Source organism: Asparagus officinalis, chromosome 10 (assembly GCF_001876935.1).
Source record: "Asparagus officinalis chromosome 10, Aspof.V1, whole genome shotgun sequence".
NCBI classification, from domain to species: domain Eukaryota; kingdom Viridiplantae; phylum Streptophyta; class Magnoliopsida; order Asparagales; family Asparagaceae; genus Asparagus; species Asparagus officinalis.
Window position 1 is genome coordinate 14,024,763 of NC_033803.1, and position 13,783 is coordinate 14,038,545.

Here is a 13,783-nt window from a genome sequence, read left to right on the forward strand (position 1 = left end):
AATGCTACACAAAAATAGCCAGTCTGCCAAAAACAATTCTTAAAAAAAAAATTACAGTTACTAAGAATTGATTACCTAGGAATAAACCGGGTCAGAGAGATGGAAGTAACCAATCAATCACTGGTTTATTGACCATCTCTCCTCTTCTTTTGCAAGTCCGACCTAGTCTGCTCTTGATTGGCCAGCACGAGAGGAGAGGATGATACCAACAATAAGGCCATAGAGAGCTAAAGCTTCAGCAAAGATGAGGATGAGGATCATTCCGACAAAAAGTTTTGGCTGTTGAGCGTTGGCTCTGCAAAAATAGATAGTAAGAAATCTCAGCAAAGGATGCGGAAAATGAAACAAAACAAACTTCGTACCCAAAGGCTTTCCAACCATCATGAATCCCATGAGAACAGTGAAACACAAGAAAACAAGTCTACATTCAGTAAGAGATCTAGAAAACATGGTTTACAGTTGTTGCAGTACTTAAAACGTAGACAGCATTTTAAAGAAACCACTGTTCTACGGTAAAGTGTGCTCAAGTGAGAGTGGTGTTCTAGTGAGAGTGATTTAAGTAAAGGACCTGGAAAATCAAAATCGGATATTATATACCAATAGTCAGCTGTCAGAGCTCAAACATGCAAAAAATCATGTAGCAGCCAAAATCTAAGAAAGCGTATCATTGCACAAAAGAGATGGGTGGGCATGAATGGATCGTATATAAAGATAAAAAAGAGATTTAGATCAGAGGACTTTCAGCAGCACATTTCTCAACTAGATTAGACAGAGAAACCAGAAGACAACCTACATGAGTATGTATAAATGGCATAAGATTGACTAAAATCTAAAGCAAGAGCTGTGTTTCAAGAGCAAGTGGTGCAATGCAGAACATTCAGCAACAGCTCTGGCACATGAAATGGATAAAATTAATAATTACAAGAAAAATTAACAGTTCTGTTGCTATTTAATTGTTGAACCTATACCTTTAACCTCCGTTTTCTGCTTAATAAATAATCGAAGGAGTCCTGCACAATTGCTTATACTTCCGTGGCAAAAGAACTCATACTCCACACAAGTATTCTAGATTTAAAGTTGGTTCATTCTTCATGGTGAATGTTTATTGGATATTTTGAACATCTAATCTGTAGTCACACTTCCAGCTTTTTCCTCAGCCAAAAAGAAGGTTAAATCCAATTCTCTAATGATCATCTCCAGAGTTTCTCAAATGAACTAGAAGTGCTTTGATATGTAATGAAAATAAATCAAAATTGTATTGACCTCGAATGTACATGATCAAATTCTAGCTACTTGCTATTGTTTATGACATCTGAACTAATAACTTGTACAAATATTATTATTAAGTTATAAACCCCCATCGAATCCCATGTGATTAAATCTAACCCTGTCGGAATCTCTTTGCAGAAAAACTGAGCAACCTAGAAACCCTGTTTTATGCTAGCCTGTGCATGCCAAGATATTTCCCAGCTAAATTGAGCATATAATGTGTTATTTATTTCCGTTGCATACTATCAATTACAGCTGCAAAAACTATCTGCAGACCCTCTTCTTGGACCATGTCAACATGAATATTTACACTAAATATCATGACAGACAAGTCTATGTCAAAGTGATATACCTGCAAGAGTTTTGATTCTTTGGAAGCATATTAACATCTCAAGGTAAGAAAAATGACTATGGAAAAATACAAAGATACTAAATCTAATCGGAAAAGCCTTGAAAATGTAATTAATTGAAGTATTACATCATTAGCTCGTTTTTTACTCCCATACACTTGACACAACACATATCTAAGGTTGATTTGAAATCCTTTATTCATGGCATAAGTTCATTAAACAAGGTAGAAAATAATCAATTATCTCGAACTCGATAATACATACGCCAACTTATGTCATGTTTGTTTAGCTTATCCCTGTAATAGATGGATTTTTGATATAAAGTATATAGATTTGAAATCCATTCTCAGGAATCTTACAACTCTCAGGGATCAAGATAGCAATGATAACAAAGATGACTATTCATTCCACCATCCGTCTTCCTTTTAGGACCTATAAAAAATATTGTACTTCAAAGTTGTTTGGTACAAAGCAAATGGAAATTGTAACTGTAACTTGTGAAAGACAGTTGTAATTGCAACTTTTTTATTTTTATATTTTTTATTTTTATTTTTAATTGTTTTTAAGAAGGTTGTAATGTAATTGCAACTATTTGTTCAACTAGAATTGTACCAATTGTACTCCTTTTGCAAAAACAGGAACTAAATTAATTGCAAATGCTTTTGCAAAAATGACTTATTTCTGAAATTGCAGAGCCAAAAAGCCTACAGTGCTGCAACGGTAGCTGCAGTTACAATTTTATGTGAACCAAACAGCTATTTTATATTTAAGTACGGTGCTAGAGGAAAACGTGCACAAGGTCCACACTAGCCTCTCGGTTCCTTTTACTACATTTCTTCAGCTTCAGATAAATTCCTACATTTTTAGATAATATTCTATCTCAATTCCTTTGGTGGATCCCCTCATGCGGCTGAATGGAAGTCATTAAGTACATATAGTTCTAGTTTAAAGTATCAATCAATACCTATGCCGCACAGATATGATGAGTGCAGGTGTAGAGCCAGACACGGTGCAGATACGGGACACGGGAAAATTGCAAAAGTTAGGATACAGGGACACTGTTATACACATACATATTAAAATTAATAATTTATTTGAGATCGATATTATTTTTCACATTTTATGAAAGCTAAAATCATTTTACCATTTTTATGGTTCTTTCATTGAGTGGATTGTAAATTGAATACCCGCTAATTTTTGAACTAGATACCCAAACAACCATTTAAATTCATATTTATGAGCTAGGCATGTGCTAAAACAAACCTGACTTGAGTCCAATGAGTTACATAAAGTTGAGATTAAGTGTATGATATACGTTCAAGAAATGCATCACGAATTTTTTTAAATAAAACATGTGTCATATGTTCAGTACATGTCTGAATAAATGTTTATAAATGTTAAGAAGTGTCCAAAAGTGTCCAAAGAGTGTTCGACATAGACACGGATACGGGAAGTGTTGGACACAGATACGACAACCTAAATGAAGTGTACAGGTGTTTTTCATCTGACTAGTATCAGACATTAAGTATGACACCACAATCCAAACAGACTCGAACAATAAAGGCGATATTGCATAATAGCAACTTATATAAGTTCATATGAGCTTGTAACAAATTTACAAGGAGATTAGATTTAAAGTTACAAATTTTTATTACACAATGTTATGTTAAATAATTTTTTAAAAGAAATTGACTGGATCTTCTATTAAACTAATTTTCTCTATTTAACAATACTTCCAATCAAAACTTGCTGAACTCACTTAAGTTTCAAAATTTGATACCAACAAGGAAAAAGTGAAACCATGGTCGTAGACCCAATACCAACATTTGAAACCTGGATCTGATCTTTACAAGCTCAATTATCCAATGCTAAAGAAGATCATAGAATAGTAATAAGAGCCTAAAAATCTCCTCAAGGAGCATTTGAACAAGGACATAACTAAACCATCTGCCAGGAGAAAACATATGAGAAAATATCCAAACTTCTTTTCGTTATCTGCACAACACTCAGTTCATCCTTGCACTTGCCAAAACTCACAATGCAATAGCTAATTTACTCCATAATAGCTTTAGATTGGCTTACAAAAGTAAGGCGTCGACTAGAAATAATTCTGAAGGGTTATTTCGATATTACTCCCTCAAATCATCATAATAGCTATTAGGTTCGCCAAATCACATAAGTTAGTTGAAATAGGCCCCTCTAGTTAGGTGGGGCTATAACAAGGAAGGAATATTCTATTTCTTTCAACATTTATGGGGGAAGGAACGTTATACCCCTCCCCTATTTTCCCAAAACATTAACTATTGCTTGAACCAAAATAATTTCAAACCCAAAAACACTATATATATATATATATAAACTCATGGTTATAATTTTATCTCAGGATCTGAGACTATAGCCATAATATATAGAATTCATTATAAAACATTGACTTCTTTAGCTCCGAAAGCTAAAATTCATTCTAAAATAGGAAAAACAGTACTGGTTGAAACAAATGTTTTATCATCTAATATTGTTGTTAATAGGCAAATTAAATGGGTGAAATAAATTTCTCAGACAATTGGGTTATACCTAACGTTGTTCAACCACAGCCAATAATCAATCAAGAGATTGATTAAATAACTCAAACAGTTGATGGAGAAGTTGAAATTATTTTTAATCCTTCTCGAACTATTCGTCTATCTGACGTTACTAGTACTTCTAGAAGATCAATTTCTAGATCAGGTTATTACAGAACCAATGATATTAAAGGCATAAATATTTCTGAGAATCATATTCCTCACGCTTTATACAAAGAAAAGGAGAAAAGTTCTCCTACAAGCTCTGAAATGAGTTCTAGAATGCCTGGTTAATATGAATATTATAGAAAATAAAGAAATAAGAAAATTTTCTTAATAAGGAATTTCAAGAAGAAAAACATCAAGAAATTAGAAAATGGTTCTTCAAAAGCTTTTCTAAAAAAGAACAACTAGAATTTAAAGATAAATATTATAAAGATTTACAAATAGATAAAAAAAAATAGAATTTTTAATTGCTTGGTTTCTTAAATATTATATACAAAATCAAGAAAATCAAATTAGTGTTATAGAGGAACATTATAAACAGTGGAAATTTGCCACTGGTATGAATATAAGATCCATATATCCTCCAACAGATGCTTTGAAAATATCTGATATTCATTCAAGTGTTTTAGAAACGAATGCTTTTGTAAAGCAAAATGAATCAAATGATGAAACTCTAAAAGAGTTAAATAAAATAATTAAGCAACATAATTATACTAACTTATATCTTCAAGTTATAGGAAAACAATTAATAAGAATTGAGGATGTTTTAGAAAAACTAATAAATAAGTTTAATGAAATACTACCTTCTCTTAAGATAGTTGAAAGAAGTAAAGCTATCACTAATAGTGAAAAAGCAACTATTAAACCACCTATAGATATTTCAGGGTTTAAAAGAGGAGATGAAGTAACTTCTGACATTATAGAAAAATTAGCAAAAAAATTTAATAATTCAAAATTAAATACTTTATCATCCACTCATCAATTATTCCTACTGAAAAAAGCTCTTCAGAAGATGAGATAAATAACCTTCACGATATTTCATCTGAAGATGAATTAAATCAAAATGAATTATTAACTTTAGAAAATCAATTCTCATTAATAAACAAAATAAAAAATCCTTCAAAAATGATAGAAAGATATTATTATAAAAGACCTACTCCCATAGATGTCTTATTCGAAGAAAATGATACATATCTTCAAGCTGATTATAATGGTAGAAATATTTATGAATGGAATATAGATGAGTCTTCAGATACTCAGATATATTCAACTATGCATCGTATGCTCATGTATTCTACTGTATGTAGGCAAAACGGTAATATCGATAAAATGATTGCTTCCTATATTACATGTGATTTTACTAGTATCCTTAAAGGATGGTGGGATAATTATTTATCCTCTGACGCCAGAAATGAAATTCTAAATTCAAGTAAAATTGTAAATGGAGTAGCACAAGAAGATGCTATTTACACTTTAATGTTAGCTATAACACATCATTTTTCTGGATTATATTTTAGATAATGGTGAGCGAATAAGGATATTATTACAAAATTTCAGATGTCCTTTAACCCATTTTAGATGATATAAAGATATTTATTTAAGTAGAGTTATGATGCTTGATAATGCTAATAGCTCACATTGAAAATCTAAATTTATAGATGAATTACCAACCCTTTTTGTTGAGAGAGTCATAAATAAAATAAGAGATGAACAAGGGGGTTATATCCCTTATGAAAATCTTCCTTATGGGTACTTAATAAATGCCTGTATCAAGGAAGGGTTAGATCTATGCGACGATTTAAAATTAAAAAATCAATTAAAGTCTCAAAGACTTACTAAAAGGAAAGAACTAGATGAATTTTGTGAACAATTCGTTTTTGATCAAACTTATAAAGTTGAAAAGGAACAAATAAAAACTTTTAATAAAAAAACATTCTTCTTTTAAGAAAAAGATTTTTAAAAAAAAAGAGAATAAAGAAAAAAGGGATAAATATAAAAAACCTTTTAAATCAAAGAAAGATAAAAAAGAAATCCACTGTTATAAATGTGGTAAAATAGGGCATTATGCTAATAAATGTTATACGAAAAAGTAAATTGATGCCTTAGAAGATGAAGGTCTTAAAAAGACTTTATATAAGATAATGATTAATAGTGAATCTGAAAAGGATGAATCATCCTACTCTGAGTCAGAATCTGACGAAGAAACACCTTGTGTATGCACAGCTAATAGTTGTGAATCTAATGCTGACTATTGGAAGGCAATAGTTCAGATGAATGGTTTATCCATTAATATGATTTCTTCAAATCATGATCTTATAACTAAGATTATTTCAAAAGACATATCTCCTAACATAAAGAAAGACCTCATAGATTCTCTCTTAAAAATAAAAGAGAAAATAGATAAACCTAATATTGATAATGTTTATTCTATGTCTGAAGTTTTAAAAAGACAAAAAAGTCAGACCTCAACATCTAAACCTCTTTCTTTATCTAATCTAAATAAAGAAATTCAAGACCTTAAAAAAGAGGTTAAAAATTTAAAACAAGAAAGTATATATATTCTTAATAAAATTAATGAACAAAAAGAAAATAAAAAATCTCTTGTCCTATTAGAAGATAATTCTGATAAAGAAAAAGATATCGAAAGTTCAGATTTTTTACAAATCCTTAAACAAGTTATCTCTCAAAAATGATACACAAAAATTACTCTAGTCATATCTGAGCAAATGTTTATACCAAATCTTATAACCCTGGTTGATAGTGGTGTAGACTTAAATTGTATTAATGAAGGAATTGTACCTTCAAAATTTTTTGAAATCACTACCCAAACACTTAGTAGTGCTAACAGGAATAAACTAGATGTTAAGTATAAATTACCAAATGCACAGATGTGTCCAGGAAATTTGTATTCCTATTCCTTGTGTTTTAGTAAAAAAATTATCCCAAGATGTTATACTAGGGAGTAGGGACTCCTTTTTTACATCAAATAATGCCTATTAACTAAGTTGATACTCAAGGTATTAAAGCTACTTATAAAAATAATGAAATTATGTTTGAATTTATATCTGATCCTCAAACTCGTTTATTAAACGAAGTAAGAAAAGTAATTCTTAAAGAAAATCAAATTAATTTTCTTAAAGAAGAAGTTTTGTTTGTTCAAATAGAAGAACAAATTAAAATGAAACAAGAATTAATAACTCAAATAGAAAATAAATTTAAAATTACGATATGTAGTAATATACCCAATGCTTTTTGGGAAAGAAAGAAACATATTGTTTCCTTACCATATATAGATGGTTTTAATGAAAATGATATTCCTACTAAATCTAGGTCTTGCCAGAGAATAATGGATATCTTAAGTTATGTAAGAATGAGATAAATTCTCTTATAGAGAAAACTTAATAAGGAAATCATATTGTCCTTGGAACTGTACAGGATTTTATGTTAATAATGCTGCAGAACAAGAAAGTGGAGTACCTTGTCTTGTCATAAATTATAAACCCCTTAATTCAATTCTCAAATGGATAAGATATCCTATTCCAAATAAAAGGGATTTATTGAATCGCATTAATAATGCAAAAGTATTTTCTAAATTTGATTTAAAATCAGGATATTGGCAAATACAAATTAACGAAAAGGACAAATATAAAACTGCATTTGTTGTTCCATTCGAACATTATGAATGAAATGTTATGCCTTTTGGGTTAAAAAATGTCCCTTCTGAATTTCAGAATATTATGAATGAGATATTCATTCCTTATACTGATTTCATCTTATCATATATAGATGATATACTAATTTTTCTCAAAACTTTGACCAACATGTTAAACATTTAGAAGTTTTTAGAAATTTAGCGATAAGAAATGGCTTAGCAGTATCTGCTCCTAAGATGAAATTATTTCAGACTCAAGTCAGATTTCTAGGTCATAATATTTATAAAGGAACTATAGTTCCAATTGATAGAAGCATCGAATTTGCCTCTAAATTTCCTGATATCAGAATTGATACAAAACAATTACAAAGATTTTTAGGCTCTTTAAACTATATTGCAAATTATTATAAAAATCTGGCCCAAGACACTGCTATTTTATATAGTAGATTAAAAAAGAATGCAAAACATTGGACAAATCAGCATACTGAAGCTGTTAAAAGAATTAAAACTAATGTTAAATATTTACCTTGTACTCATTTAACAAATATTGATTGGTTTAAAATAGTTAAAACTGATGCCTCTAATATAGGTTATGGAGGAATTATTAAACAAATTGATCGTGCTACTAATAAAGAGCAGCTTGTTAGATTTACTTATAGTAAATGGGATAATGCCCAATTTAATTATTCAACTATTAAGAAAGAATGCTTTCTACTATTAAATGCCTCCCTAAATTCAGAGATGATATTCTCAATCAAGAATTTTTACAACGAATTGATTGTAGTTCTGCTAAAAACGTTATAGAAAAAGATATTAAAAATCTTGTTTCTAAACAAATTTTTGCTAGATGGCAGGCTAAACTCGCTATGTACGAGTTTAAAATTGAATTTATTAAAGAAAGTAATAACTTCTTACCTGATTTTCTTACCCGTGAATTTTTATAGGGTGCCCATGAAACGGTATAATCTCTTTAGGGAGGGGGGAGAGGCAGGGGAAATAATTCCTAGAATATTCAGAGGGCTTATAGTCCTATTGAACCTTTTAAATGTTCTATTCCTGAATCTAGTTCATGAAGAACTGTTGCAAAAAAAAATTATTCAGAAAGTCCAGCTCAAAGCCCATCTCAAGCCTTTTATAAAGGTCTTGTCAATGAAGTAAGTCAGGATAATAATCCTGAGCCTTTTAATCTAATAGAAAAACGAGAAACAGAATGGACACCTAAAAGGATGTTAGAAACAGTTCTCTACTTAGAATAAGAGGATATTTCTCTCATGAATGATACTGAAAATATCAGAGCGAGATATTTAAATGACAATTATTATCTAACATTGTCATTAAAATCCAGATCTTGGATGAAAACATTAATAATACAAAAAGTAATGAAAATTACTCATTTCTGGGATCTGAGAATAAAAATATTCTCCCAAATTTCAGTAAGTGTATTATTAAAGAGGTTATTTTACCTCGGAAATGGGCTATAAACCCAAATCAAGAATTGCCTCTGGATAAAGCCCAGAATTCTAAAGAAATATATTCCTTCAATTACTGGGATTATAAGCAGACATTTTATAATATCTTTTTATATCAAAATCCCAAAAACAAACATACTTGGATGATTAAACTTTGTCCAGAAGCTCTTAAAAAGAGCATTCCATCATGGTTTTATGATTGGTGAAAAATTTATGGTGCTGAATTGAATATCCTTCCAGAACTCATATCTAAATTATATTCTGGTTGGGTAGAATCTCATCCTATTATTTCTAAAATGGACGATAATCATATTATCGAAGTATTGTGTTGTTTACTTTTTCTCTGAAATAGAGATTATTTCTAAAATGGACGATAATCATATTATCGAAGTATTGTGTTGTTTACTTTTTCTCTGAAATAGAGATTCCATGGATTTGGACATGGACTTTTGTTATCGAAGTATTGTGTTGTTTACTTTTTCTCTGAAATAGAGATTCCATGGATTTGGACATGGACTTTTGAGTAAGACTGGGATGACTCATACTTGCCCATCCTTAAAAAAAATTATTACTGTAGATGGTGAAGTGTAATTATTATTGAAAAAAATGAAACTTATTGAAGAAATTATAATGAGAAATAATAATGTTCTCAAAAAAACTATTTCTCAAGAAATTCAGAAGGTTAATCCAATGGTGCAGTTAGCCAAAATGATTAGACAGAAATATCCACAAGTTTCTAAAGCAGAAATTCAGCAAAAATGTCTTGATCATATCAAAAGACAGTTTTTTGAAGCCTTTGACAATATGAAGACTCAATCTAGTAAAAGTCTTGACTCCTGCGGCGAAGATACTACTTTGCCTGATGCACAAGGAGAAGAAGAAGAAGACATTTGGACAACTGTCATGGGAGTTCTGAATCAGATTCCAACAACTGATCTTAAAGGTAAAGGAAAAGAAAGTTAAAGAAAAAGAACTAAGATTCCTTTTATGAGTTGAGCCCCGGGGAGCCACTCATTACATTCCTACTTTCTTAAAGAAGTTTTTTCAAAAGACAAGCTTTTATAAAGCTACTTTTGAAAAGAAGATGCTCTGCTAGGTGTCTTTAACTTTATGTATGTACTTTATTCTCTTCCAGTCTATATAAGGAGAGAAGATATATGTTGTAAGGTGTGCGTTTTCAGTCTAAGTTTTTATTTCAAAGTCAGTGTGGATTTGCAGTGTGCAGAGTTCTCTTGTAAGATATTTTATAAATAAAGATTGTGGAGGAAGAAATTACTCTAGCTATATCTTCGTCCATTTTAGAAATAATAGGATAAGATTCTACCTAACCAGAATATAATTTAGATATGGGTTCTGAAAGGATATTCAATTCAGCACTATAAAATTTCCACCAATCATAAAACCATGATGGAATGCCCTTTTTAAGAGCTTACAAAGTTCGGCTGCCCACTCTTAAGATAATTTCTTCCTCCATAATCTTTATTTATAAAATATCTTACAAGAGAACTCCGCACACTGTAAATCCACACTAACTTTGAAATAAAAACTTAGACTGAAAACGCACACCTTACAACATATATCTTCTCTCCTTATATAGACTGGAAGAGAATAAAGTACACACAAAGTAAAAGACACCTAGCAGGGCATCTTCTTTTCAAAAGTAGCTTTATAAAAGCTTGTCTTTTGAAAAAACTTCTTTAAGAAAGTAGGAATGTAATGAGTGGCTCTCTGAGGCTCAACTCATAAAAGAAATCTTAATTCTTCTTTTTCTTTAACTTTTTTTTCCTTTACCTTTAAGGTCAGTTGTCGGAATCTGATTCAGAACTCCCATGACAGCTGTCCAAATGTCTTCTTCAGTTCTTCTTCTTCTCCTTGTGCATCAGGCAAAGTAGTATCTTCACCACAGGAGTCAAGACTTTTACTAGATTGAGTCTCCATATTGTCAAAGGCTTCAAAAAACTGTCTTCTGATATGGTCAAGACATTTCTGCTAAATTTTTGCTTTAGAAACTTGCGAATATTTCTGTCTAATCATTTTGGCTAACTGCACCATTGGATTAACCTTCTGAATTTCTTGAGAAATAGTTTTTTCAAGAACAATATTATTTCTCATTATAATTTCTTCAATAAGTTTCACTTTTTCTTCAATAATAATTACACTCCACCATCTACAGTAATAATTCTTTTTAAGGATGAGCAAGTGTGAGTCATCTCAGTCTGACTTAAAAGTCCATGTCCAAATCCATGGAATCTCTATTTCAGAGAAAAAGTAAACAACACAATACTTCGATAATATGATTATCGTCCATTTTAGAAATAATGGGATGAGATTCTACCCAACCAGAATATAATTTAGATATGGGTTCTGGAAGGATATTCAATTTAGCACCATAAATTTTCCACCAATCATAAAACCATGATGGAATGCCCTTTTTAAGAGCTTCTGGACAAAGTTTAATCATCCAAGTATGCTTATTTTTGGGATTTTGATATAAAAAGATATTATAAAATGCCTGCTTATAATCCCAGTAATTGAAGGAATATATTTCTTTAGAATTCTGGGCTTTAACCAGAGGCAATTCTTGATTTGGGTTTATAGCCCATTTCCGAGGTAAAATAACCTCTTTAATAATACACTTACTGAAATTTGGGAGAATATTTTTATTCTCAGATCCCAGAAATGAGTAATTTTCATTACTTTTTGTATTATTAATGTTTTCATCCAAGATCTGGATTTTAATGACAATGTTAGATAATAATTGTCATTTAAATATCTCGCTCTGATATTTTCAGTATCATTCATGAGAGAAATATCCTCTTATTCTAAGTAGAGAACTGTTTCTAACATCCTTTTAGGTGTCCATTCTGTTTCTCGTTTTACTATTAGATTAAAAGGCTCAGGATTATTATCCCGACTTACTTCATTGACAAGACATTTATAAAAGGTTTGAGACGGGCTTTGAGCTGGGCTTTCTGAATAATTCTTTTTTGCAACAGTTCTTCATGAACTAGATTCTGGAATAGAACCTTCAAAAGATTCAATAGAACTATAAGACCTCTAAATATTCTGGGAATATATATATCTATATATATATATAGAGAGAGAGAGAGAGAGAGCAAGTGATATAGATGAATAAGGATTTGATGATTATGGAAAGGGGATAAAGTTTTGGTTTTTTAATTTCTCAATAGCTGTATATGAATGCATTGTCTCCACATGGGCAAAACTGTAAATGTTGGGGGCCCTAATAGCTCTCATGATGATTTGAGGGAGGAATATCAAAATATTAATGATTTGATGGAGTAATATCAAAATCATTGTGAATTGGGGGTGTAATATCGAAACAACCCATTTCTGATATAACATTATAAATGTTGATGAACTTTACTGCATTTATTCTACTTATACAGAACCTAAACCATGGCCGACATCAAAGCGCGATCACAAATATAATCCAAAACATATAATAAAAAAAGAAATATGTATCAGTGTCGGGCAATTCACGCAAAACAACCAAACCCACAAATAAACATAAAAAAGAACATATATTCACAATCCACGCACCCTCAAGCTTACATTAGCTAACTACAAGCAGATCCAACCTCAACAGCATCAAAATCAATCAAGATCTACAAAATTCACAATCAAATATAATAAGATCGAAACAATACCTGACTCCAGCATCCCCGACGATCCCGATCGCCATGCCAGCAGAGAGCCCAGCGAGACCACAAGCAAGACCCGAAGAGAGATGAGCGTATCCATCAAAGAGATAGTACGACTTCGCCTTAGGGTTTATACCAGTACTGATGATGACGGCAATGATGAGACCGTAGATCCCAAGGACTCCCGCCATGACCACGGGCACGATCGACTTCATCACGAGCTCCGGCCTCATCACCCCCATCGACGCGACTCCGACGCCGCTCTTCGCGGTTCCGTACGCTGCTCCCATGCCTGCGATTCAAAGATCGGATCAGCTCAGATCTAGGGTTTTAGAAAGAGAATTAGAGAGGGCGGTGAGATTACAGGAGAAGACGAGGGCGGCTGCGGCGCCGAGGAAACCGAAGAAGGGAGCGGTCTCGTCACCGCTAAAGGTTGACATCTTGGAGGGGTCGACGGTGATCGGATCCGAGGAAAGATTTTTTTAAAAGGTTTTCTTTTCTTTTTCTTTCCTTTCCTTGTTTAATGTTGGAGAGTAGAGAGGATGAAGAAGGTCGGGATTGGACTGTGGCGTAAATTGCTGCCGTGTTTACTGATAAAGACTAAAGGCTTGTTTGGATTGAGGGGAATAAGGGTGAAGGGAAGTTAGGGGAACCATTCACTTCTATTAATCTTATTTGGGAACACTTAGGAGGTGAAGTTAATTCATCCTAGTTCCTCTTGGTTCACCCCCTAATAGTATAAAATTTGTTACCCCAAATTGGAGTGTAATCAAAGGGAAGGGAACTCCCTTCCCTTCCCTTCCCTTCTCTCAGT

At 31.8% G+C, this 13,783-nt stretch overlaps 1 protein-coding gene across 1 annotated transcript; it reads right to left on the reverse strand.

Annotated features, from left to right (window-relative positions):
- LOC109825900 (V-type proton ATPase subunit c1) lies at positions 7–13,556 on the reverse strand. The gene is made up of 3 exons (XM_020392814.1): positions 13,334–13,556; positions 12,976–13,261; positions 7–295 (listed from the first exon to the last, which is right to left on the reverse strand). The coding sequence occupies exons 1-3, from the start codon at positions 13,407–13,409 to the stop codon at positions 163–165; spliced, it is 495 nt and encodes a 164-aa protein (XP_020248403.1). The 5' UTR covers positions 13,410–13,556; the 3' UTR covers positions 7–162.

Coding starts and splice junctions, on each gene's coding strand:
- LOC109825900 (XM_020392814.1), bottom strand. CDS start 13,409: ATGTCAACCTTTAGCGGTGACGAGACCGCTCCCTTCTTCGGTTTCCTC. Junction 13,262..13,333: donor AGCCGCCCTCGTCTTCTCCT/GTAATCTCACCG, acceptor TTTGAATCGCAG/GCATGGGAGCAGCGTACGGA. Junction 296..12,975: donor GTCGGGGATGCTGGAGTCAG/GTATTGTTTCGA, acceptor CTATTTTTGCAG/AGCCAACGCTCAACAGCCAA.